Genomic DNA, 26,740 nt, shown 5'->3' on the forward strand with positions numbered 1-26,740 from the left:
TGAGCACCATTGGAATAAGTTAACACGTGCTACCGGGGCCTCGAAGTTATGAAAATCTCGTCTCTCTCGGCGACCCATATCTGTGGAAGTGTTAAAGCTATTTGCCCGTATTATTCATTAAATTAAAGGCCATTCTGTTCACCTTTTGTTCAAAAATGCGTAAATATTACTGAATTCGAGATAGAAAGCCAGTGTCCCGATTAACGTAACTACGTACGCCTTAGGGCGAAAATGGAGCCTATCTGGGTACAGCCGACTTTGTCTTCGTCCTTTGTAATTAAGTGGTTGTAATCTGTGGTGAGCTCGACTCGGAATTAATGTGACCTTTTTAAGGAATTTCGAACAGTTGTTCTTTTGTAAGTTTGCGTCGAATATTTCCGGAGAAGCTTCCATCTTCGCGTTGTTAAGATTTTTGTGGCCGTTTAACTCTTTACGGTGTTTTGCACTGTCGGATCAAACAATGCCAAGCCAACAAGTTCAGGACTAAGATACCACAGGTGATTTATCATTTTTTTATTTGATTTTTCTGTCTATGTTTTCGTATTTCAATAGATTTTCAATGAGATCTAGGTCTTCTTTTCATGCTAAACGCTTCGTAGAATCTGAGGAATTGTCTGTCCCGAAAATAATCAAGCGCGGCTTCAACAAGAACTCCTAACCATGAAATTGTCATTGCTGCTGGATCCCTGTAAAGTGTCGTATCATTTTATCTTCAGTAGAAGCTCTAGCAGAGGACCCCAACAAATATAAGATCTTTAGAAGATTTATCCGCTTATTCCGGAGAATAAACAGTGAAAAATACTAGCAACAACTTCAAGGAAAGTACCCCAAAACAAGGCTATTTGCATGCACTGGCATGGAAAACTATTACCAGGTATTCCCAAAACAGTGCAGAAAGAACGGGTTGCTGTTCTGGTATCATCTGGTATGGGGGTAAAGAACAACTCCTGGGCGTTCCTGAAACTGACAGCAGCTCAGGGGAGGAACAAGACTTAGCAGTGTACGAATGCCTAGAATAATGGGGTCTTACCAGCTTGAGCAGATGTTAAGTCGAGAGCTTCTGTACCTGCGTACAGACTTATAAGAAGTATTGTTGAGAGGGATTTTTGACTGCAAGTTTGGCAGCACATCCGGACATCAGCCAAACATATTCACGCGATTTCTATAAGAATAGTCTGCGATTGACAAATCCAAGTTCGATGTAGGCGAGAATGTTTTAAAACTACTTCCCAGCCGACTTCCCAAGAACAAGAGGTCGTAGAAGCACTTTGTGTGAACAAGATAATGATTATGTAGATATAATATTGGATGGATTGGGTAAACATAATCAATAGGTTGAAAAGGATTAGAGGCAATAGATTGAGTTTAATACAACAAATAGTGAAAACGAAATTCAGAAATATTTTAGGTCCAAAAAAGACCTAAATCGCATTAAATATTTATTGAAATACGAAACAAATATCAGATAAAGGAAATAACAAAATGATACATCATCTGTGGTATCTTAGTCCTGAACTTGTTGACCTGATCTGATAGTTCAAACCACCGTAAAGAGCTAATGCGACAAAAATCCTAACAAAGCAAGCAGAAGAAGGTGGGAAAAACCAAACTAAGAAAAGAACAACTGCCGAATTTTCCAGAAAAAGTCTACCAGGCGTAATTACAGGGTATACTTACTTGTTGTTCAAGAGATTAAGCATTAACTCCGATAGGTAAAGGATAAGGATAGGTAGGATGGTAAACAACTAGAAAGTTGTGAACGACATAGCAGAGCAAAGAGTCGAGTTCATCACCAAGTAGTCATCTTTACCCAGATGGCTCCAAATCCACATTATGTCATCCCTTAAATAAATTGAAATATGGACAAAATATAAAATAATTTGTTTTCATTCCCAAAAATTGATAATATGGGAAGAAATTAAAAATAATTAAAAAAATTAAGTTACAATGTTTTATTTATAAATGCACTTAAAACTAGAAAATAATTTTTAATGATGGATTCTCTCAAATAAAAGGCTTGACGTTTAATATTGTCACAATTTTTAATTCAAATACAAGTGTTTTATTTGAGAGATTTAATCATTAAAAAATATTTTCTAGTTTTAAGTGCATTTATAAATAAAACACTGTAACTTATTTTTTTTAACTATTTTTTTTTATTTTTAACTTTTCAGCATTTAATTTTGTTGACCACTGGGAACCTCATAACATAATTATAGCCAATTTAGGCAGAAAATGTAGACAAAAACTTTAAAATACCTGAAATCGTGTTGTACCGTTATATAGGGGCTATACCAAAACCTTGACCTGAGTCCAACATTTTTAGTGAGGAAGTTTCTGTACCATTGGAAACCGCAAATGCCAAGTTATAGCCAATTCGGCCTAAAAAGCGGGTGGTACCGCTATATGGGGGCTCTAAGAAAAAATGGACCCATATTGGTTTTGGTTTCATATTCATGTATTGTCATTCAACTCTGAAAAGTGTGCAAAGTTTTAGTTCGATTGGTCAACTACAACTGTGTGGAAAATAAATTACTAGAAGTTACTAGATTTAAACTAAACAGACACCAAAGCAAGTTAAATAAAACACTGTAAAAAGGGTTTTTTTCCCAATAGACTCCATTTTCACCTTAAGGCGTTTTCGGGACATTGGCTTTATTATCTTGAATTCAGTACTACTTACGTATTTTGTTGTTCGGCAAAAAATATTAAGAATAGTATGGCATTTAATTTCATTTAATAACACGGGCAAATAGTTTTAACCGTTTCATAGATATGGGTCGCTGAAGTCGTCAAATAGCCAAAAAATCGAGATTTTCATAACCCCAGTGACATGTGTTAACATATTCCAATTGTGCTCAAACTTTAACAATCTTAAAATCTAACCAAACTAAACACTTTAGGGGAGTGCCGCATAAAAAAATCGCACATCGATGTTTTCCCTTTGAGTTAAAACCAGACTAATGCAACAAATTAAGACAAAGAAAATATTGAATTTTAAATAAAATATTTGACAATTTAACAAATTTTATATTGTTTAATAGGTTAATAATAAAAAAATGGTATTACAATATACATATAACCATATTTTTATATCCACACTGTGGTAATGGGTCTCAATAGCATAATAATCGGCTAAAAAGCAACGTTAAACGGCCAACAATTTTAATTTAGGACACTTTGATCATTTTTCCCAACATTAATTGTCAATTTTACGACTTTTATGACGATTTTCGGCCGAAAACTGTATTTTGCATATTCTGCATATTTTGCATATTTTTTTGCATATTTTGTGCATATGCAAAATAAATACAAAATATGACCCTGCCATTGAATTTAGATTTCTTTGAAACGAATTTTGGTCCAATCAGAATCTTCGTATCTTTATTATTAAAAAATATGCAAATATGCAAAATCCGATATCTAGTTATAACTTTTTGACATTTTTTCTCAAAAATGATTTCCTGTAGTGAGAATGAATGAACTTTTGCCTATAAATGCCTAAAATAACATTAACATTCCATTTTATTATAAAAAATGTTCCGCACAAACCTCTTTTAATTTGTATGATATATGAAATAAAGTTATATATAATATAAAATGATGTATATGTTATAATACGATAATAAAATTAGTGAGAAACAAACGGTTATGTCATTTTGGTTATGTCGTGTGCCCCTATACATTGTTTTCAGTTAAATATCTGCTTACAGTGACTTCAAAAAATTGTCAAAAGTTCCGAAAAATAAAAACTTAACAGCTTTTTTTTAGGTAAAAACTCATCAAAATATCATATCAGGTTGTAAAAAAGTCATAACCCTAGAAAAAGTTGTAGAAGATGATGAAGATGAGGTTTGGTGGATTTCATGTGTCCAGAATTTATATTCTTTATGGCAAGACCTACAACTTTGCCTCCATGAACAAATTAAAATTCTCCGCGGTTTAGAAGATATCCGCCTGCCAAAATGCTCACTTTTGACTTAATTTTTCAAGGATATTTTTGATGTCCTTTTTATACTGGAATGCAATAATTTATCATTATTATATAAAGCCTATACTCTCCTCTTCAATATGACACCAATACCAGCATCGTACGACGATTTCAAGTATTTAAAATATTTTTTTGAAAAATGTTGACCTTTGAAATTTTTTAGAAGTCTAAAAGGTCAAAACGATGAGAAAACGAAAAATTAAAAATGTCATTTTACTCCATTTTGCCTATATTTTCAAACGTATATAGTCCGGTTCAAGTACAATTTTGGCTGTCGGACAGTGTAATTAAATGCATTAAAATTGTAGCATTGTATTTAAGAAACGTGTTTAAAGTCATTTTTGTTTTAAATGTTGCAAAATATGATGTTTTTATTAATATTTTTGCCCAATTCCCCATCAATTTATTTTCGATTGTGATAGCTATTTTTCACACTTGGCGGATTTTTCCTTCCGACCTTCTTCATGATAAGCCGAAGGGGGAAAGGGAAAAAATTCACGGGGAATTGCCGTTCATGATAAGGCTGATAACACTGTGAACCGAAATTTTGGGGGGTGGAAAATTCCTATTGGGGATGAAAGCCCTTGGTGAGTATATATAGAACCCCGAAGGACAGATTCGCCGTGAGTCGAACTTTCGCGATATGGCGTGATGAATATTTTGCTGGAGACCCTAAAAGCCATCTGGAATCAGCGTTATATCTTTGTTCGCTGTTGTTTAAGCTTATATCAGATGACATGTCTTCAGTCAAATCAAATGAGGATTTTTTTCGTAGAACATTTCGACCTTCTAACTCGCTTCCTTCAATGTCCTTTTCGTCCTTTATTTCAAGAACCGTAATAAAAGTACCACAAGATGACGTTTTTCAGCTTCGAAATGTTCTGCACAAATGTCGGCCAGAAAATTTTAGGTACGGCTCTCATTGACAACAAATCGATTTTGTAGCGTTTTCGTGGCCGTTTTGTGCATTTACCCCTGTTTGCTCAGAAAAAAACTGTGTTTTGTGTTTTTGTATGTTTCGTAACGAATATACAAAAAACAAAATATGTATAGTCTTTTTCTGAACAAAAACAGGGTAAATGTGCAAAACGGCCGTACCTAAAGAGAGCCGTACCTAAAATTTTCTGGCCGACATTTGTGCAGAACATTTCGAAGCTGAAAAACGTCATCTTGTGGTACTTTTATTACGGTTCTTGAAATAAAGGACGAAAAGGACATTGAAGGAAGCGAGTTAGAAGGTCGAAATGTTCTACGAAAAAAATCCTCAGTTGATTTGACTGAAGACATGTCATCTTATATAAGCTTAAACAACAGCGAACAAAGATATAACGCTGATTCCAGATGGCTTTTAGGGTCTCCAGCAAAATATTCATCACGCCATATCGCGAAAGTTCGACTCACGGCGAATCTGTCCTTCGGGGTTCTGTATGTACTCACCAAGGGCTTTCATCTCCAATAGGAATTTTCCACCCCCAGACTTTGAGCTCCATTTTGTTGCACAGTGTAATTAGACCCCAGATTAGCAGATATAATGGAAAATATGTGAAAATATTGAACAAATCGATGTGAATGTAATCGACGGAGTGTAACCAAAAATGATTCGACTCCAGAATCCTGATTCCTTGAAATGTATTGTCGTATATAAAACTGCGTGTTTGTTGGCTTTTTTTGTGGAGTGTCCAATATTTTTTTCTGTATGTACTCACCAAGGGCTTTCATCTCCAATAGGAATTTTCCACCCCCCAGACTTTGAGCTCCATTTTGTTGCACAGTGTAATTAGACCCCAGATTAGCAGATATAATGGAAAATATGGGAAAATATTGAACAAATCGATGTGAATGTAATCGACGGAGTGTAACCAAAAATGATTCGACTCCAGAATCCTGATTCCTTGAAATGTATTGTCGTATATAAAACTGCGTGTTTGTTGGCTTTTTTTGTGGAGTGTCCAATATTTTTTTAATTGATATGTTATGGTTGCGAGGAATCAACTGTTGTTACCACAGCTTTCCTTACTACAGTTACCGACAAAAGGCCCAAAACTATTCTTATTTCCAATTTTGGCATTCAAATCGCCTAGAGTACGTGAACTGCACCTAAGCGGAGATCATGGTTCTTAAAACGTTGGCGGGTGCGTCAACATTAGGGAGTTGATTCAACGTTGATTTTTATCATATGTAGTAGTGGTTCGCCAATGATTCGCTTCGTCGATGCTGGGATCATAGGTACTCGTACATTTACGATGGTTTTATTCCGCCAAATCAGTTGAATCATTCGCAGAGGCCCAACATATCTGATGTGTGTCAACTGTCAACCAGTGGGTGGTGTACTCCGGTCGAATATAATATGCCATTTGGCTTAGAAAAAATTGTAATAGTCAAATTAAACGCAATATTACATAAAAAATAAAAAGTAAAATACATAGTTTTGTGTTTTTCATATAATTTTCTGTTTATTTTGGCACTCGTGGAGTAAAAAAGTTTGCGGAAGATTTTTTTCGTTTTCATTCGTTTTAAGTTAATAATTACAATTTTTGTTTGTTTTTCTTTTTATACATTGTTGGGTTTTTTCGTTTTTTGTTTTTGTTTCGTAGGCATTATTTATATAAATTATTTTTATATTTTATCGCATTAAATTATATATACAAGAGTAATAAATATTTGTTTGTTGGTGTTTGATTTTGTTTTTGTGTTTTGCAATAGATATTTATAAAATTAAATAGAATTTTTATGTTTTAAATTTATAGCAATATTTGTAATTCGTATTTATGTAGAACTTAGATAACAAAACTTATATTTAGAGAAATTTTGGTTTTTTTCATAGTTAAGATGCATGTGGATGTGCGTTTGTTGGCTTCTTTTTTATGATTACTATATTCTTTTGTGCTTCTTCTTCTTCTTTTTCTTTAGGATTGAGACTCTAATGGCTCAGTCGCAAACAAACTACTCACTTAATATTTTCATTCTTAAACAATATTTTGAACCTGTTCAAAATTGTTGTTTTTCTGTTTTTTGTTAGTGGGTGTTCTGCACTAAAATTTCCTTTCTTTGAATTTCTGTGTGTCCCTCTGTCCCTCGCCTTTCGAATAACTTAGAACAATTTGTGTTTAAAAATAATTAATAAAAAAAATTGTTATCCCTACAACTTAAACAATGTCTATGACAACAATGTAATGATTTTCTCAGAAAAAATCATTATCTTGCGCGCGCGTATTTCATATATTCTAACAGGTATAGATGGTATGACGTTGATTGCTGTTATGGTCATCACATCGTCTCGGCTCAATCGTTGACCATACAATAGCCAGAATATGTCTGGATATTGTCCTCCAGGAATGTTTCACCAGCGATTACCCCCGATTGCGTATGATGGCTGGGACAATGATGACCCTTGGGGCACTGACACAGAGCATTTATATTAACCTCATCAATGAACTCTTGCCGTTTTCGCACCGTGAATAGTTTACAAGGTTGTTTTCGTTGGCAACGAAGACGCTGTAAATGAAAAAAAGAGAAATCAATAATTTAACATTATTTAAGTAAATGTATTTTAAAATATATTTTCAGGTAAAATACAAAAAATATGATAATATGTGTGTTCGTTTACGCAAAATTTGTACAAATTGTTACTGGATGTTGTTCGTTTACTCTACAGTACAATGCAAAAGACCTTAGCCGATTACAAGAAGTTACTGGACTTGTACAAATTTGTACAAATTGTTGAGTAAACGAACACACCTAATTTAAATCCCGTTATGGTTCAATGCAAACATAGAACAAATATTTGGCACAAAATCTAATGCTAATAAATTATATACCCTGGCATATTTAAATGTATATGCGCTGCATACTTTTAGGCTGAAATTAGTTTTTGTACTAATTAAGTTTCTTCAGAAAATAATTTCATCTTTTCATTGTCAATATATTGATAGATATATATTAAGTTGGGGTACAAAATGGCATTGTGAAAGGCGGCATTTATCTGATTAAGCTTATGCTTTTAGTTTAATCCAATAAATGTTGAAATAAACCTCAATTTCGATAAAGATATTGAGCTAAACACACGAAAGAAACGACTGGTGGCACATTAAATAAAATGACACATTAGTGAGGAGGCGACGATTGATAAGAAACTAATCTATTTGACTGATTTTAAATTTAAATTCAAAAAATATTACGAAACAAGTAAAAAAGTATCAGTCGACTTGGCCGACAGAGATATACCCTCAGCCTCGGACCTACAGAAAATAAGTAACACACAATACTTCTGACCTCTATATAATACGATGTACAACGTTTGCACCAAATCAGTTTCTCCCCTTGAGCGTTATTTTACGTACTACCCAGATTAGTTGGTGCCGGCAGGCTTTTTTGGAGCTTTTGGGCCATTATCTTAAGAAGTAAGGACTTGCCCCTGAAAACCATGTACCGTCGTAATGGGGAAAACGAATACAAGTTGTAACAACAAAAACAAAAGGGATTCATAGTCAAAATTTTGGACTGATTCGGCTGATCCGTTCGAGAGTTATCGTGCGTTACAGCCACTACATGGTGCCATAGGGGTATTTTAAACCATTGCTATATTCTCAAGAAGTATGGACTTTTCCTTGGAAAAAAACGTCGTAATGGAGGCAGCGAATACAAGTTGTTATAAAAAGAAGAAGAAACAAAACAATTTGAGAACAGGCCTTAAACTGCACTCTTCACAAGTTTTGTGTGGGAAGTACTCGAAGGAGTGGACCTATAAAGTAAAGATCCCAGAAAAATTTGAAGGAAGGGGTTCCATGCGATGACATGATTTCATGGCATCTTTTGCATTGGTTCAAACGAAGTCGTGAAAGATTCATCAGCATTTGAACCCATGCAAAGGAAGTCGTGAAAAATCCGATCTTTTCATCAGGATTTGAAACCCATTCCATCGATCCAATAGAGATGAATTTTGTGTTTTTATTTATACAATGTTTTCTAAATATATAAGATTAATTATTTACAATAGGCTTGATGTTGTCGGAGACTCGATATCACAACCAACGTTGTCAAAACTTTCGTTGTAATGATAATGTCATTGCAAAGGGTTGGTGCAAATGACATGCCAAAGCAATGGTGAAAAAAATGACATGTCAAAGCATTGGTGTAAATGACATGCTTTGGATTCAAAAATGAGTAGCATCTTTTGGTGTCCACGCTCATATAAAATTCATCGATGAAGATGCTAAAAAGATGACATGCCAGATCACTTTCAGCCATGATTGAATGGCATCTTTGGCATCGAACATTTTGCTGGGATGAGAACCTGATCCATGTCCCGTAGAGATATTACGACACGAAAAGTATGAACCAAAACGGTTACTCCCTTCAAGAATTATCGGGCGCACAATTTTTCCGAACATTTTCAAACTTTTGTGGGGGAGGTACCTGAACGAGTGAACCGATATGACTCATCTTCGAACTTAAACTAAGTTTTGATAAAATATTATGAACGACAAATTTTAGACCGAATCGGGTGATTCATCCGAGTGTTATCGTGCGTCTAACCACTAGACTTGGTGCCATAGGAGTTTTTTAAACCTTTCGGACTATTTTCTCAGGAAGTGTGGACTTGCCCCAAACATGCACCGTCGTAATGGGGATCCTAAACTGAACTTTACCAAATTTTTGTGTGGGACGTACCCGAAGGAGTCCACCGATAAAGTTCATATTGGGATCTTGTCTATGCCTGATAGAAACTTCACAATGTGCAAAGTATGGACCTATTCGGTTACTCGCCTCAAGAGTTATCGTGCGCACAATTTTTCCAAACATTTTCGAACTTTTGTGGGGGAGGTATCTGAAGAAGTGGACCGATATGGCTCATCTTCGAACTTAATGTAAGTTTGGCTAAAATATTACTAACGTCAAATTTTGGACCGAATCGGTTCATCCGTATACACCCTCGTTAGCATAAATGCTGAGGGTGTAATTATTGTTGTACCGTTTAAAACCATTGCCTTAAATGCTAGTGCAATGTGTTCTTCTTCTACTATTCTTCCTCTAAGTCGTTCCTTCAGATTCAGCTCTTAGTACTTTTCCATTCGGCATGTGAAAAAACTCACGGCTATATTGTGAACTCTTTAACTTTATACTGGAAATTAGAATTGGACAACCAAATTCCCGTAGCGGATCGATTTCCTAGTTCATTTTTCCAAAAGGAACTATGTAGTTCCTTTATATAGTTATCGTTCATTTTGTTTTCTTCGTTACACATAGATCCGAGGCCGAATAGTTCAACGAAATAAAGAAATTGCAGTATGTATGAGATTTACGTTTATTTCACAATATACCGACATCGGAATAATGAACGAAAAATATCGTAGTGAGTGTGGAATTAAAGGAAGGAATAAGATGAATATGAACTGAAAGAACTACATGAATCCAAGAGCTGGAGAGAGTACCAATAGTTCCTTGTCCAGAATAGTTCCTTGAAACTAATTCGTTTCGGAACTACAAAACTCTAATGTAAATGGTCGTATGAGTTTCAAAGGTGATTCAAAAATTTTGAGCAGTAATTGCCACCGTTAAAGCTACTTCGATGTAGCCCAGGGTGCGTGGGACAGTTATGGGCAATGAAAGCAAACACACACAACTTCCAGTAGACACAAAATTCTCTCATTACTGCCATAAATAAAACTAATAACATGAGTTTTAGGATGATCGAATTTAAAAAGTTTAAATAGACTGGGAATTCGCCATGATTCAGCTATTCTCCATTTTGACGGGTTAACCCAATCCCTGCGGTGCTAACAAATTCCCAAATGAAACATATTTATATTAATATTTGTATTTTTCTAACTGCAAAGGAATCCCGCTGTCGATTTGTTCTTATGTTTCGATCATTCGAGTTCCACTTCATGCCCTAAAAGCACGATAAAATGGAAATTTATAATTATTTTCTAAAATATTTCGCATGGATTGGGTTAAATAAATTTGCCGCGAAGTTTATGTGGCAAGCCACAAATTTTGCAAATTTTGACATTTTATAATACGAAAAAGTTGCTTTGTTGTAGCAATTCGCCCATGCATCTACCTTGGTAATTTTTCCATGATCCATACATATACCTTTAATAGTTTTTTTATATAGAAATACTTACCGTCAAAGGTGAACACGCAAACAAGTATTTGTAACCACCATTGCCATCATCAGAAGGCTCTCTCTTTGTTAAATATGTTACAGAATTTTTCGGACATCGACAATGTACAATTTGTTCCGTGGTATTCATTTCAGGTGATGTTGTCAAGGTCCAAGTGAAATCGCGGAAATGCCTATAAAGGAATAAAATAATAAGTTTATCTATATATAATAGCAAACTACAAATTGAAGATAGGTGCGTGTCACGATCGTGACACTAAACAGCAACTAAGCACTTTGTTGTTATTGTTTAGTGTCAGGATTGTGACACGCGACCATCTCTACTACAAATTCCCTGATAAGTACCTGCAAACTGGCAGCCGATGCACGGGCTGACACATTTTATAATGTCTTGTTTTATCGGCTATTGTATGACCATCATCTATGCCCAAACCACTGGGACAACCACCAATATAAGATATCTTTCCACTGTGACTACCCATGTGACCGGAATGCCTCATATGCGGTGAATTGGAATACAAATGTTGACGTTTTATTGCAAAATGAGCAGGAAATTCATTATCTTTGAATTCATCCGAATAATAGAGGGTGGCTTCATTTGAATCATCATCTAAGGCTGAATTAGTTTCTTCATTTTTATGATGATGCATGCCATAGTCAGAGGGTAAATTCAAGTCATCCTCATAGACAGCACCTAATTTATGCATTAATTTCTTTAAATGTAAATTATCAAATTTCTTGTCACCCACAAAACCTGCGGCTGCGTCCAACAATAAATGTTTATTCTGTTGCTGATGCATTAGTTTGGAATGTTCATAGTGATAGGTGTGATATTTTTCGGAATTGTGATTGGAATGCGTACCACCGCCGCCGGTCGTCTCCTTATGGTGATGATGAATGATAATTTCTGGTGAACGATTAACGGCAGGACAGCGACATTGTCTCTCTATCCACGGGGTTTCATACAAATCTATTTTCGAACAAACTGCATTGGGTGCACAAATGGGTAAATCATCTTCGGAGTTCTGTAAAGAGGAAGGGAAGGATAAAGAAATTATTAATTTACATTTTATCACCAATGTTAAATTGGATTTCAAAAATATATATACCAATAACAACAATGGTCAACAAAGCACCATCATTTGTTGAGTGTTTGGGACATGTTTGATATGCAAATAAAATCATGCTGGTAAATTTAAATGTCAGTTTTTAATAAAAATCTAAACAATGTTAAAGGTATCCTGTGAGGGATATGCATACTGATTTTACATGGAATTTTATATAAGTTTACATTTTTAGGAAGCAAAACAACAACAAAAACACTATAACAACAATGGTGATGCTGTTCATACAGTTATTATTGTTGTTATACACCAGCATGTGCTGATGATGTTGACCGTGTTTTTGACCATCTCTGCAAGGATATTTCCATTTGTTGAAACATTCAACATGTTATTAGTGGGTGGGTGTGTGTATGGACCATACTCATGTATATTTATATTTACATATGTTTGTTTGTCACTTTATATCACATTTTTGTTGAATTTATACTACACTTCTCAGTGTGAATACATTTCATTTTTTTTTGCCAAGTTAAACTGACCCTGGTGTGAGCTGGTCGTAAAGTGTCAAATAAATGGACTATTTTATTCTTTTGGGACATTTGACAGAGGGTTTTCTATTTAACAAAAGGTATGGATTTGATTTCTTAGGAGAATTCTTAAAACTTTTTTACTATTATTTAGATTTTATGGAATTTATGCCATATAAACACCCGTTACATGTAGTAAATATTTTAATAGTCTAAATTAAAAGAAGAAGTACAGTGAAAAAAAGGGAAATGAAATTATATTTTCATTGATATTTTTATACTACGGTTCTAAGTCCTTCAATTTATCTGTTGATTTAAAATAACGGTTGATCCAACAAGAGGTACTTTTTTCAACCGCCTTTTTTGACAGATCACGCGTAAATCGTGTCACGTGTTCATATTATTTTTGTTTAGTACTGTTGGACATTTTATCATGGAAAAATTTACGCCTCTACAACGTTTACAAATCGTTCAACTTTATTACGAAAATTCGCGTTATGTGGGGAGTGTGTTTCAGGGATGAGACAAATTTCTGGGTTTATAGGTATGTAAAGAAGCGAAATTGCCACATTTGGGAAGAAGAGCAACTTAAAGAGATTCAAGGGCTGCCACTTCATCCAGAAAAAATAACGGTTTGTAGGTCGGTGGAATCGTCGGACCCTATTTCTTTAAAATGATGCCGGTTAGGACTTTATCGTCAATGGCGACCGTTATTGCGCCGTGATAACCGACTATTTGATGTCTGAAATTGAAGCTCGTAATCTCGGCGACATTTGGTTTCAACAAAACGGCGCCACTTCCCACACATCGCATCAATCAATGGATTTATTGATAGAACACTTTGGTGAGCACGTTTTGGACCAGTCGATTGGCCACCAAGATCGTCTCATATCACTCCATTAGACTTTTTCCTTTGAGAATATATAAAGTCAAAATTGTATGCGGATAAAGCCGCTTCGATTCCGGTCTTGGAGGAAAACATCAGACGTCCTATTCGCCAGTTACTAGTCGAAAAGCTTGAACGAGTCATTGAAAATTAGACTCGACGTATGGACCGTCTGAGACGTAGCCTCGGCATCTGGACATAATCTGCAAAAAATAAATGTCATCGAATATTCTTTTCCATTCAATTTGATTTTTCTGTGTTTTTTTTTTTTCTTTAAAGAAAGTAGGAAACTCAAAATGGATCACCTTTTATATATTTTTGAAAAGCATTCATTTTTAAACTCATTTTATTTTACGTTTAAATAACCATAACATGATGTGAACTGTCATATTTTTTATTTTATAGTTAGCACGCCTAGAAGTAGGCAATACAATGTACTGAACATTATTTGAATGTAAATTAGTAGGGAAGTATTGACAGAGCGTACAATAGTTGGCAAGCTATTGCATGTTTCCCCATAATTCCCATACTGATATATTTTAGCATTTCTTTATTGACTGAATAAAAATTGGCTATTTTTCGATCATAGTTTCAAGTTTGGGCTTTGTACTGGTTCCGATTTTTTATTTTTTACTTGTTAAATATTGCTGTCCCATTTTGAGTCACTGTGTCTAACACGCCACTCTTCTCATATACATATGTAAGACACTTCTATCCTTTTCTTTTTGGTGAACAATAGAAAGTACCGAAAAATTCAATTTAAATAAAGACCAAATATTCAGGATTGTTTGAATTGTTTTTATTCTAGGAATGTACATTTAAGTGTATATTTGAATAAATAACAATTTTTCACAATTTGTACATTTCGTAAAGGGCTTTAAACTCCGAATACCAAGGGATTTTATGGTATGCCTAAGTTTAGTATTGTAAACTATTTTATTTGTCATAAGGAAATAAAAAGAATATATTTGCATTTATTTATGTACTATGTGGGTAAGTATGTACTTGAATTAAGTTTACATATAAATAGAAATGGATGTCTTCTCAAGTAAAGTCTTGTATACAAAACATATATGCAAGGGGGATGAAGATTGGATACAAAGTTAATATTATAACTTTAAAAATTATATATTGTGTTGATTTTATTTTCAAAAAACCTATAAAATGATGTTCCTTTTAAAAAGAAAATTGTCCGTAACTTTTTAAGTCTCTCCGAATAATTTTAAATTTATATATAAGCAGTTGTAAATGGTATTACAGACGCCTTTTGTTCGCAAGTGGAATAATGAAATCATATATATAGAAACAGTTTTCATGGGTCTACCTATCGCCGATGTCTATGTAGATTTTGCTACAGATATTTCCAGGTTTCTTTTGTGAAAAAACAACGTTAGCGATGTGCGATTCATCTTGACGACAATACGGGTGGAGAATATAATCGCCCAACCATTGGCATACAATACGAGTTTAGTTACATGGGATGTTTGTGAAAGTCCCAAAAAATAGCAGTGAAAAGAAAGGTAGAGGATAAAAAATCGGAGACTTGCAAAGAGCTCAGAATACTGCACTGAACTTACTCCACACCCAGGTTATACAGAAAAAAGCCAAATAAAATGTACCAGTACGCAGTTTATACAAGACGCAAATTTTAAAGTATGTCTTTAAATCGATTACATTGATCAATGGTACTCCCTGCTAATTTTCAGAGAAGTGCAAGTGATAGTTGAAGCAAAAGTGCTGAACTATATCGAGCGATCTTTCAAATGAACATGAATTTGCAGGTGCTGCGTAATCGGGTAAGTTCCTCTAAGGTTTAGAACGTGCAAAACTTTAAGCGAAAGAGAAGCGACTGCTCTATTGGTTTCTCTCTTATTTCATAGCAGGACTTTTCTTTCAGTAGAGGGGCCACCATGTCTACTTTTCAGGCTTTGGGATCGATATTGGTGACTATGGAAAAATTGAGATCTGTAGTTAAATTTTCCAATACCGGTTCGCCTAACTGCCTTGACATGACTATTGGCATCAGCTCCACTATTGACACCAGGCCAAAACTATATAGATTCCTTCTGACTTCTGTTTCATGGGGAAAATTTGGTGGCTTTCTGTCTGCCGCTTTCTTTGCCCAATCGCTTTCCCGCGTAGTCTCTTGAGCATTAAGAATATCAGGCACGTTTAATGCCGAAACAAAACGTAAATTTGGCTGTTCAGAGCCACTACCACAGATTATTATAATGATGATGACGATGATCAAGGCAAGTGTCATTAACGGAATTAATGAATAACACCAGTAGCGATCATCGTTCATTCAGTCTCGCTTATACCTAAATAAATATCTTGTTGTTCAAGATACCTTGAGTGAGTGGTTGGTTGCAACAGACAAACAAGAAGAAAAATTCATTTAGTTTCTTTTTTTCCAATATCTGAAGTATGTTTGGTGTTGTTTTTGAGATTTTTTTTGTGACTGAAATTACTATACATACAAACATCGAGGAAGATCTTAAGACGCATGCATATCGATTTATTATTAAAAACGTGTGTGTATGTGTTTGTGGATTTTAAGACAGCCATTTGAGTTTACCGTAAAACACAAGTCAACTGCCAATGCTACCGGTGTTACGTCCACAACCATATAATGACCATCATTAACATACATACATGGATGGATGGACCCTCAAAAATGTAAAATGAAACAGATAAACAAGATGAACAGTAGGGGCAACAACAACAAGGATGGTATACCCCAACCAAAATTAATACTGAAAATTTCAATGTATGAAAAAAATAAAAAAAAACCCGTCATCTTCATTCATTTCCATGTCCGATGATCAGCAGCGTCGTAATAATGATCAAAAACGTAAAGACTATTATGGTGACCATGGTGTCACAATTGATTTGGATGTTGCGTATTTAGCCTGGGGATCTAGAAATCCAAACAATTTGGAATTTTCAAAAACTGACCTTTTGATTTTTCTCATAATAATTTATTTCATTAATGAATATCTGCTTTATAGGGTTAAATCCATTAAAAATAATAATAATAGAATAAAATATGATATTTATTCCCAGTAAAGCAGAGTATAGTTTACGAACGAACTAGTTCAATTGAACGATTCATTGATAAGAGCGTATGAACTAGATCAGATCCAACGAAAAGTCAGCTGACTGGCAGTGCTTATTTACGAGCGAACTAAAAGAATGACCTAGTTCACTTAAAATAGCTGAACTAAAAGAAGCGATCAGCTAAATAAATAATGTTGCTTAAGGCTATATAAAACCATATGCTTTTTCACATGTATGTAGTCACTTTGGGTATACTAATATACAGACCAGCTGATGTCATACGTGTGAAAAGCATATGGTGTAATATAGCCATTAGCAGAATATTTAGGCTAACTGGGGTACATACGCTTTGATATGATCAAAAATGAGGCTCATCGTAAATTGGTTTTAGACCCCAAGTATGTTTGGGAAAGCCGAAAAGTGAGCATCATTCTCATTAACCTGAGAATACTCGATGCTCTCTGTAATAGAAACTAATGATGAGGAAACTAATGAAGAGACCAGACTTAAAGCAATCATATGATTGAATCTTCAACAATAACAAAACAAACGAAACGTTTTTGGAAATAGGGACAAAAAATACACCTTTGGTACCTAAAAGATTCCTGGCATTGTTGGCAGTAATGTTGCCATAGACACTAAATGCCTAAAACGCATGGATTCGAGGAATAATAATAATTTTGTGTTAGAGAGAAGTAGGGGCAAATTTGTATATTTCCTTTGTGTTCCTTTTTATTTCCATAATAATATGAGTAATATGTACGAATATGTTCAGTCCATCAACACTGTATTCTATAACTGGATGCTGCATTTATACGAAGAATATTAAGAAAAAGCAAGTGCGAATTATTTATACATTTGTGCCTTATTTCTTCGACAAACACAAATACTTTGCAGACGGTACATGTTTCTGTTTTCGGAGTGGTTAATCTCTAGATAACTTTTCGACTATCTTTATATTGGTCGAAAAGTTATCTAGACATGGACAATTGCCGAAATGTTTTTCTGTTCAAAGTGGTTCATCTCTATATAACTTTTCAGCCAGTTTAACAATTATTGATCTATTATCAATCATTTTATCAACTGGTTAATAAAAGTCCGACAGGGGTTGTTCTCTTTTGTACGCTCTTTCTGTGCATTCGGGTCGTGTGCGTGTAAATTGCCGAAAATCAACGGCACCGCCGTGCCAAATGTGACCATGCTTGATTTAGAGTACTTCCCGACGTTAACTTTCAATGAAAAATGAGTTATTTTGGTCTGCACTACTAGAGATAACCCCTTAAGGACTGTTCGAGTATTGTTTCGGATTTTTTTTTTAATCTGAAGGATCACCTTCACATTCTGAAGGATCACCTTCACCTATACCGTTGTAAAATTTTTATCTTGGGCATGTCCTTGCTTCCTGACACAGTGACATAAAATGTCTAAGAAATCCTATCTACCTATATATGCAAATTTAGTTCTAAGATGGACTATATCAACCAACTCCTACTAGTACTAGAGGCGGGAGCGTTTCACGATCGTGACACTAAACAACAAGTAAGCACTTTAGCGGCCATTAGGTACTAAACACGTTGGGGGTTGTTGTTTAGTGTCACGACTGTGACACGCGCCCATGTCTATGCAATGCTTCTCTCACAGAAGTTCAAAATTCTTGTTTAAGTGCAGTTTAAGGATTTTTCGAGCATCGTTTTGAAATGTTCTTTTCAAGTCTGAAATACTCCTTCTGATTACAACGATACAAAATTTATTGTGGGCAAGTGCATGCTTCCTGGCATAATGTAAATGTGTGTATATTTGTTGTGGCTTTTGGTATCTCTTGTTTTTTTTTTTGTTTTGTTTTGTTTTCTTTTTTTTTTTTGACAAGAACGGAGAAATTAATTACAAATATGAACTTTTTATCGACTTTTTCTTTGATATCTAACAAGCCTTACATATGCGATAATTTGTTTATCATATCGTCGGTGTCATGCTTAAGTGTTCCATACGCCATTTTTGACATTTTGAGATAAAGGTACCTTACAAGGTTTTGAACCATGCTCTTTCAGATTTTTTGGTCGGGGTTTCTCTATCTTTTATAGTTTCTGAGATATTCATATGCCAGTATGTTCCATATTCGCTTTGTGACCCAAAAAATCTTGTCGTTTTGTTCCACATCCATAAATCCTGGCGTATGGAACAAAACAACTTTGAACTTTTTAGTTCCATATCCATGTCGTTTGGCGTATGGAACAAAAAGAGACAAAAACGAATTGTTCCGCACCAAAAGTGATGGCGTTTGGAACAAAAAAGTGCCCATTTTTGGCAAGTTATATGTAATGTGGCATATGGGACAAATTGTTTTAAAGGACTTGGTTTAAAAATTGAAGAATAATAGTTTTTAAATCCAAATATTTTTGAATATTGTATTGTTATATGAAAACGAAAATTTATCAATCGTTTAAACAAAAAATCCCTAGTTTAAAGACAAAATTTTGATGTAAGTCCCCAAAAATATACGCAATAACGTCCTTGAAGCTAGTGTGGACACCGACTACAAAAATGGTATTATAAGAAAAACGCGTTTAAATGTTTTATGTTACCTTAGAAATGCAAAATATCAATCCGTTTTGTCCGATCGAAATTTTTACCACAAAAAAAATAGCGATAAGTGGAGACAATCCCTTAAATAAATGTTAAGGAAACCTATAATAATGGTCCTTATTGTATTTATATGAGAAAAATAAATGTTTCATTTAAAGTCCTGATTTTAAAACTCCACAGTAGCACTTCATATAAGGGAGGTGGAACACGATTAATAAAAAGTGTTTTGGTTGAAATGTGACAAAACGTGTTCCATGTGACACAAACTGCCAAAAACATGAAAAAAAGATTCCATGGAACAATTCAACAACTTTTTGCAATTATAAAAATTGCCCATAACTTGTAGGCTATCACAGATATATGACTAAAATAAACTACTGATATATTCTATGAGCTTAGTTAAGTAGAACTGAGCTCTTAAAGTATTGGGTAATTGCACCATTTTTATCCTGTATGGCCTTAAACATTAACTTGAGTTTTTCTCGAATCAGGCAAATGGCGTATGGAACACTTAAGCATGACACCGACGATATGCGAAATTAAAAATCGATAAACATTGTTGTATTTGTGTTAATTTTTTTATCAAGTAAAAAATTAAAAAAATCGATTTAAAAAATATCGAGAAATAAATATAATGAAAAAAAAAATAAAAAATAATTTGGTTTACATATGCGGCTACGAGAGTTTTTAGGTGTTTCGGTTGAATTCGCATTTAAACGAATTCATCAGTCACACTTATTCTTGAGCTCGAGTCGTCATAAAATTGTGGAAGGGTTCTTTGTTTCAATACAAAGAACTAAGAGAACTGATAAGTCCAAGTGGCGTTGGACGAAACTAGTCTTCTCTGCCATCCCCAAAAGTAATCAATTTTAACTAAATCCGACTTTAAATTTGTTGTTTTTACAAATAGTAAGATTTAAAAAAAATAATAAAATTTAACAAAGATTTTAGTTAATATAACATGTTTATCAAAATATTTGTTTATTAACATTATAATTTTATTTAACGACGTTTGTCCGTATGAACAAAATTTTTATCACCAAAAACAAAAACGATAAAAATTTAATTAGCTTTTGAAATATCAAACGGTTAACATTGTTTTTTTCTGTGTACGTGTGGTACGATAACTGTTGAAAGCAATGGCTCCAAAAGTGGATCGATTTCCAAGATAGACAATGTGGATTAGGGTTATGACTTTTTGACAATTATTCTCAAGAATGAGTTCCTGTAGTGAAAATGAATGAACTATTGCCTATAAATGCCTAAAATAACATTCATACCATTTTATTATAAAAAAATGTTCCACACAAACCACTTTGAAAAAAATTTAAAAAATACTATGAAATGAAAAATTGTTCTCAATCAATTTTTTCCTTTTGCACGAATGAATAACGCTTTGTCGATTAATGACTCAAATAACTTTTATTTCATTTAAATATTAATAAAGGCCCCGCCAAGCCACTTTTAATTTTTTACGATATATGAAATAAAGTTATATATAATATAAAATGATATATTTTATAATACATTGATAAAATTAATCAGAAACAAACGGTTATGTCATTTTTGTTATGTCGTTTTGTGCCCTAATACATTGTTTTCAGTTAAATATCTGCTTACAGTGACTTCAAAAAATTGTCATAAGTTCTGAAAAATAAAAACTTTCAAAGCTTTTTGTGCAGAAGCTTTTTTTCGTCGTATTACTTTATGATTAAGATCTTATGTAATCTTAGGCAAAAACTCATCAAAATATCATACAGGGATACGAGGTTGTAAACAAGTCATAACCCTAATGTCGATTCTCTAGGTCTGGGGCATGTTTTGCAATGACACCCAAGGACAAGAGAAAACATGCAATATAAAATTAAACCACAATCCCATACTCCAACTCAAAAATAAACTGCTAAGTTATTGTTGTGTTTTCGAAATGAAAGTTTTTTTTTATTTTAATAAAATATTTGTTTTTAAGTTTTCGCAGAAAAAATCAATCAATATTGTCTACTAAGTTGATTTTTTATTTCATCTCTTTGGATATGGTTTTTGTAGTTTTGTTGTGCTACTACATACACAAAAGTCATACATACTGGCAAAAAGTCATTTCGATGGTAAGTTTCTGTTGTTTGTTAGAGCGGATATCCGGTATGTTGTCGTGGTTCTTAACATTTTCTGTATGCAACAAGAAAGCAAAACAACTCTTCAGATTTATTAACATTGTATAATGCAATGGTTTTTCATTAACATTTTGTGGTCTTTGCCTCGTGATGCTGCCTGCTATTTCCCTAGAAATGATGATCTGTATAATGCCTTGGAAGAAATTATAAGTTTGAAGGAAGTTGGAAAGCATACCAAATTATAAACACACCTATGTACTATGTGCGTGTTTGAAACTATGTTATTTTTAATATACCAGTTTTGAGATTGAACTTCCAAACATCTTCTCAATTATAATAAAAATATTGAAAATTCAACGTAAAGGAAATAACAAATTTTCTGGTGATGGAAATTGAAGATGAATTCAAGGTTCTGTAATCAGGCTACCACCCAACCACCACTAGCATTAATGTTTGTAGTTGCTATTAGAATAATTATAATGATTTCTTAATGATCAGCATCATCATGGTGATCGTCTCTGAGGGGCATAACATTGATGCTGTTCATTATTATGTACATTTACCATGATCGTGATCATGTCGATAGATGAGCTAATAATATTGGAATGTGGCTTCCCTTTTAAACAAATTGTGTTTTCTTGATCGTATTTTGTTGTGTTTTCATTTTTGTTTTGCTTTTCAATATTTTGCTGCATGGTGGGGATTTTAAGGTATGTTCTGGAGCACAACGAAATTTTTCAAGAGATTTTCAAGACGGCAATATATGATTTTTTATATTTTTTATAATTTTTTAAAATCTGCAGAAGTTTTTTTCACATACTATAAATAAGTCGACCTTGCCAGCACAAGATTTCAAATTGTTTATTTTTTGCAAATACTTCACTCCCAATACCCATTGTTCACTGTTCTATCTTGTTTAGTTTCATTTGTAATTTGATTTCACTGCATCGCAACAATTTCACAGCCTAAGGCAACCAGCAGCAGCAGTGACAACAATACTTACGTACACACATAACAGCAAAAGTTATGCACTTTTGGTATGCTGTTGTCTTGCCATTGGCAACGGTTGGCATAATGCAAACAATTTCGAATTCTTTTACAAATATAAGTACATCCCCCCGAAGCCCGGATGCCAACGCAGGTCAGTAAACAATGCCGCACTAATACGCTGGTGCATGCCTAGCACTACTATACAGAACGCAATACACAGCATTGACACCAAGCAAAGGGCAATGAAGACGACAACGACGACAACAACAAAGACAATAAGTTAAAACTTCCGGTATTCGGATGCAAAAGTAAAAGAATTTCTGGAATTTCTAAGATTCAAGTCAGTAAAAGATACACAGAATCTAAATCAAAACAGTCATGAGAGAGAAAAAACGATGAATGTCAGTCATATGCAGGAGGACAGGAACGAAAAACGACGTTCTTATCAAAACTTCCCTCCCTCGTCATGACTTTAGATGTCATGGCAAGGTAAAAATTCCTTCATATTTTCAATCATTCGTGTCATTCATTGGAAATAAGCTTTTGAATAGACAATATGAATGAATGTTAAGTTGTAACGCTGAAGACTTGCATAAATGAAGGGCCCTGTGTTAAGCTCGTTGGTGTTTTGCTTTTTTAATAAATTGAAAACGAAAGCAAATAATAAAGAAACCTTGTAATCTTTTTGAAAGCTCTTCCTTTGCATTGTTCAAACACGATTTCCGTTCAGTGATGATATGATATTTACATACATATATAATAAGTCAACATTGTTTATTCCCCCTTTTAAGGTTTATTTGTTGTCACAAAGTTAAATTTTAAGTGCAGAATCACGTGCGAATTAACACATCATACTGGGGGGATGCACAGAGGGGAAACATAGGCCTAATGTTGCTCAAAACTCAAAATATGAAAATCGTTTTTTTATGAAAAAATGTTGATAAACGGCAACCAGACTCTTTTCTACATTTGCTATAACCATCCTCGACTTTGTAAGATTAACCAATCAAATGCAGCAGTCGATTGAACTCAGCCATACTGAAAACAAAAAGTAAATTTTCGAAAACTAAGAAATTAGGTGAACATTAAAATGACATTATTTTCGCGAAAATTTATATTTTTCAAGATTTATTGTTTTTGTACAGTCTCCGAACAAGATTAGCATTTAAAAATTTCAGATTGATTTTACATCTTCGCTCTTTAATAATGGTGATACATATCCTATTTATGAACATTTTTTATGATAATTTTTAAGATTACTACAATTTCAATAGTGAAAAAGTCTATTTCCCCGTCGTTTCCCGACCATAGTTTCTTCTAATGTTTTATGCGCTTGAGTCTCAAATATCAGATTCAATCATAAAAAATTGCGCACATTTGCGCCATTCCGAAAAATTTAATTTTTCTTAACTAAAATATGAAATATTTTTATATGGAATTGCAAGGTTTGCTCACACTAAATTTTGTTCCGCCTTATAACAGGGGCTCTTATTTATCAGAATAAACCAACACCTATCAAATATGTTTGCATTATTCAGAAACATTCACGGCTTTTCTCATGTGAATTGAGAAAAATTAAATTCAAGTAAGTTTCAAAAAATAAAATTTGGAATGAAATATATGTATATGGGACTATATATACATCTGTACCAATTTGTTTGAAAATTGGCTCAATGTTTTTTTAGGCTAGTTCAGGTTGCATGTGTCAAATTTCAGTGATTTTGGTGCATTTTTATCTCATATCAGATGCGAATATATATGAAAGCTGCATCCAAATCTGGACCGATTTTCATTATTTTCCATAGGATTAATCCTTATACAGAAGATATGATTTGTGCAAAATTTTATATCAATCCGACTATAAATGAGCTTTCTAGGGCTTTTGATCAACTTTTAACACAAGTTTCCCCTCTGTGGGATGATAGGTTCAATTTAACTTTGTTTCTTTCGGTTTAAATAGAAGCATGGATTTTTTTAATAAAACAGTAATCCTGAGGCTCTGAGTATTTATATTCCATAGAAAAATATCGATCCTGATTTTGCTAGTCATTGCTTTCGATGGATATCCTGTCAAACATCAATTTTAGTTGGCCACCTCAAGATGTCTTGTTCTGCCTATATAGAACCTCAAGAGGACTTCTGTTTATAAAAAGTCCTCAAGGGTTCTCCTTCTGTTCATAGAAGACATCAAGGGGTCCTTATCTAAAAGATCTTAAAAGATCTTCTACTGTACACAGAAAATCTCAAGAGGTCAATAAAATATCTCAAGAATTCTTATTCTGCATTTAGGAAACCTAAAGAAGTCTTCTTTGGTCAATAGAACACCTATTCTGTGCATAGAATAGCTCCAAAGGTCTGGTTCTGTCCATAAAAGATCTCAAGAGGTTTTCTTCTGTCCATAGAAGACTTAAGACGCTTTTTTCTGCCCATAGAAGACCTCAGGAGTGTTCTTTCTGTCCATAGAACACTTCAAGAGGTTTTTTTCTACCCATGGAAGACCTCAAAGAGTTTTCTTTCACCCATAGAAGACGTCAAGAGGTCTTTTTTTGCCTATAGATGACCTCAAGAAGTCTTCCTTTACCTACAGAAAACGTCAAGAGGTCTTCTTCTGCCTATAAAAGATCGCAAGAAGGTTGCATTTGCCTATAGAAGACTTCAAGAAGTTTTCTTTGGCCTATAGAACACTTTAAGAGGTCTTCTTCTAATCATAGAAGACCTCAAGAAGCCTTCTTCTGCTCATAGAAGACCTCAAAAGGTTTTCTTCTTCTATAAAATTCTTTATATCTTTTGCCTATAGAAGACCTTAAGAGGGGTTATTCTTTATATAGAAGACCATCTGATCATAGAAAACCTCAAGAGGTCTTCTTCTGTTCATAGAAGACATCAAGTAGTCTTCTTCTGCCCATGGAAGACGCCCAGAGGTCTTCTGAAGACCTGAAGAAGTCGTTTTCTGTCCATAGAAGACCTGAAGAGGTCTTCTTCTGCCTATGGAAGACTTGAAGAGCCTTCTTCTGCCCATAGGAGACCTCAGGATATTTTTTTTTCTGTCCATATAACACATCAAGAGGTTTTCTCCTGTCCATAGAAGACCTCAAAAAGTCTTCATTTACCCATAGAAGACGTCAAGAAATCTTCTTTTGCCTATAGAAGACCTCAGCAGATTTTTGTCTATAGAAGAGCACACGAAGTTTTTCTTTGCCTGAAAAAGACTTCAAGAGATCTTGTTCCACCTATAAAAGACTTCAAGATGTCTTGTTCCGCCCATAGAAGACTTCAAGAAGTCTTCTTTTACCTACAAAAGACGTCCAGATGTCTTCTTCTGCCTACAGGGGACTTCAGAAGGTTTTCTTCTGCCTTCATAAGACCTCAGGAGGACTTCTTCTGCCTATAGAAGATCGCAAGAAGTTTTCTTTTTCCTGTAGAAGACCTGAGGAGGTATTCTTCTACCCATAGAAGACCTCAAGAGACCTTCTTTTGCCCAAAGAAGACCTCAAAAAGTCTTCATTTGCCTATATGAGACATTAGGATTGGTTCTTCTGCCCATAGAAGACCTCAAGAAGTCTTCTTTCACCTAAAAAAACACGTCCAGATATCATCTTCCGCCTATAGGGGACTTCAGAAAGGTTTCTTTTGCCTTCATAAGACTTCAGGAGGTCTTCTTCTGCCTCAGGAAGATCGCAAGAAGTTTTCTTTTGCTAAAGATGACCTCAAAAAGACCTTACGAGGTCTTCTTCTACCCATAGAAGGCCTCAAGATGCCTTCTTCTGCCCAAAGAACAGCTCAAAAAGTCTTCATTTGCCCATAGAAGACGTCAAGAGGTGTTCTTTGGCCTACAGAAGACCTCAGGAGACCTTTGTCTGCCATAGAGGACATCAAGACGTTTTCCTTTGCCTATAGAAAAGCCAACGAAGTTTTCTTTTGCCTATAAAAGTTTTCAAGAAATATTGTTCCATCTATAGAAGACTTCAAGAGGTCTTCTACTGCCCATATGAGATCTTAAGAGGTTTTCTTCTGCCCATATGAGACCTTAAGAGGCCTTCTTCTGCCCATAGAAGACCTCAAAAATCTTCGTTTACCTACAAAATACGTCCAGATGTCTTCTTCTGCCTATATGGGACTTTAGGAGGTTTTCTTCTGTCTTCATAAGACCTCAGGAAGTCTTCTTCTGCCTATAGAAGATCGCAATTTTTTTTTTTTTTTTTGCCTATAGAAGACCTCAGTAAGTTTTCTTTTGCCTATAGAAGACCTGAAGAGGTCTTCTTCTACCCATAGAAGACCTCAAGAAGCCTTCTGCTACCCATAGAAGAAAAGGAGGCCTTCTTCTACCCATAGAAGACCTCAAGAGGCCTTCTTCTGCCCAAAGAAGACCTCAAGAAGTATTGTTCTGCCCATAGAAGACCTC

At 34.4% G+C, this 26,740-nt stretch overlaps 2 protein-coding genes across 9 annotated transcripts in view; one reads left to right on the forward strand and one right to left on the reverse strand.

The window, feature by feature from the left end:
* LOC141402652 (elongation factor-like GTPase 1) overlaps window positions 1–26,740 on the forward strand; it is a 708,076-nt gene that overhangs the window by 504,661 nt on the left and 176,675 nt on the right. The gene's annotated exons all lie outside the window — the stretch shown is intronic.
* The window catches only part of aos (protein argos), a 66,834-nt gene continuing 46,984 nt past the window's right edge, over window positions 6,891–26,740 (reverse strand). For all 8 annotated transcript variants that reach the window (XM_073984353.1, XM_073984352.1, XM_073984351.1 and 5 more), the window contains exons 3-5: window positions 11,463–12,142; window positions 11,119–11,290; window positions 6,891–7,486 (exon numbers count right to left, since the gene is read on the reverse strand). In XM_073984353.1, the coding sequence (XP_073840454.1) occupies window positions 7,274–7,486; window positions 11,119–11,290; window positions 11,463–12,142 (1,065 nt within the window). In that variant the 3' untranslated portion in view covers window positions 6,891–7,273. The remainder of the gene's footprint in view (window positions 7,487–11,118; window positions 11,291–11,462; window positions 12,143–26,740) is intronic.

The sequence above is a fragment of the Musca autumnalis genome, unplaced genomic scaffold, assembly GCF_047663935.1.
Source record: "Musca autumnalis isolate F117 unplaced genomic scaffold, ASM4766393v1 scaffold_4, whole genome shotgun sequence".
NCBI classification, from domain to species: domain Eukaryota; kingdom Metazoa; phylum Arthropoda; class Insecta; order Diptera; family Muscidae; genus Musca; species Musca autumnalis.